General features: G+C 44.4%; 1 protein-coding gene across 1 annotated transcript; it reads left to right on the forward strand.

The window, feature by feature from the left end:
• Positions 1-854: 854 nt before the first annotated feature.
• LOC100633706 (protein catecholamines up-like) lies at positions 855-1637 on the forward strand (the record flags this gene model as incomplete). The annotated part of the gene is made up of 1 exon (XM_003391847.3): positions 855-1637. A coding segment is annotated over exon 1 (712 nt), but the record flags the coding sequence as incomplete, so codon positions are not given.
• Positions 1638-1647: the final 10 nt, after the last annotated feature.

Genomic DNA, 1647 nt, shown 5'->3' on the forward strand with positions numbered 1-1647 from the left:
TCAGTCAAAAAATTATCAAGTCCCAAATCCTTTGCTAACTTCTGACAATAATCTTGACAGTTGTTCAGTACTGCATGATAGTCTCCCATTTGAACAAGTCGATCATGCGCTTTAGTGATTACATCCTGGGCAGTGATTGGTCTAGTGGTACCCAATGATTTGGCATTCAAAGATTTAATTTTCTCACTCCTTACATCAACAACCTCGGTTACAAACTTAACCACTGTGCAACCCTCCTTTTTTCAGGTGAACTACGAACCCTTCACTGCAGTAAGGAATGGTAAAAAGCAACGAATAATGAGAAAAAATTTTGTACAATAAAGACACATTCCAACTTCTCTCATCCTCCAAGTCAGGGAGCCGCACAGAATCTTCCCAGACGGATTTCATGTACTGAATTAAACTCTCTTTGCCCAATCCCTCGAAAGCTGTAGCAACACTACTGAAGCAAGCATTGCAGGATCGAGATGCCATCGTAATAGTTCGACAGTTTCACTGTAAACCTCTTTTATCCACCAATTGACAATGAAAGTTTAGCTCAGTGACTCAGTCGCAGTTTACTAGAGTTTTGCCGAGGGCGAGAGTTTTGCTGACTAATGCTGGTTAATCCTCGGGTTAATCTGATTATCTTGTTTTCAATCTTAATCATGGATCTAGCATCAGATGCAATCATGATGATCAGCCACAATACACACATGCTAGAATATCTATTCAACCAGAGATGATTCAATATTGATGCCAGTCAGGGTAGACGATTGTGGGTAGTTTTAGCAATTATAATTTTTAACTATCTAATAAAAATTATAAAGACACATTCCAATTTTGTAATTTTTATAGCTAGAGGCGTGGTTAGGCCTGTTTCTATTCTGAGCCGTTCTGAGCTTACTTCTCAATCCTCACAGAAGAAGCAAGAAACAAACTAGCCATGATCATCAGGGCAACGAGCCAAATTTTACGTCGAATTGTCCCTCTCCTATTTCTAGCGGGGACTGCCTTCTCCCTGTCCCTCCCTCCCTCTCTCTCCTTCCTCTCTTCTCCATTTTCCAGTCAAACTGAGCTCTGGGCCTATGCCCTCTCCTCCACCCTCCTGGTCAGTGCTGCCCCGTTCTTCATACTCTTCTTCATTCCTATCAACAGTGCCTCCGAACACTCTGACTTCCTCAAAGTCCTCCTTAGTTTTGCCTCAGGGGGTCTTCTAGGCGACGCTTTTCTGCATCTCATACCTCACGCCGTCGGGTCACATCACCACGGAGACCATCACCATGACGAACATCACCACGACGACCATCACCATGAAGACCATCATCACGATGAGCACCATCATCATCACGGCGACCATCACCACGGGGGGCACGACCATACGCAGGACATGATGGTCGGGTTGTGGGTACTGGCCGGTATCATTGCTTTCCTGATTGTGGAGAAGTTTGTGAGGACGATTAAAGGAGGGGGACACAAACACGTCCATTTTAATAGCGAGGTTGAGGAGAGACGCTATAGGGAAGGGGCTGGGCGGAGTCAAGTCATAGAGACTAAAAATGGTCCACTTTCTGACGAGGGGAACAAGGAAGGACTGAGACAAAGAGGAGGAGGAGGGATAATGGCAAAGAAAGAGAAAGAGGAAAAGAAGAGAAAAGGTAAATAAAG

This window comes from Amphimedon queenslandica, unplaced genomic scaffold (genome assembly GCF_000090795.2).
Source record: "Amphimedon queenslandica unplaced genomic scaffold, v1.1 AMPQUscaffold_5232_Cont22795, whole genome shotgun sequence".
NCBI lineage: Eukaryota > Metazoa > Porifera > Demospongiae > Haplosclerida > Niphatidae > Amphimedon > Amphimedon queenslandica.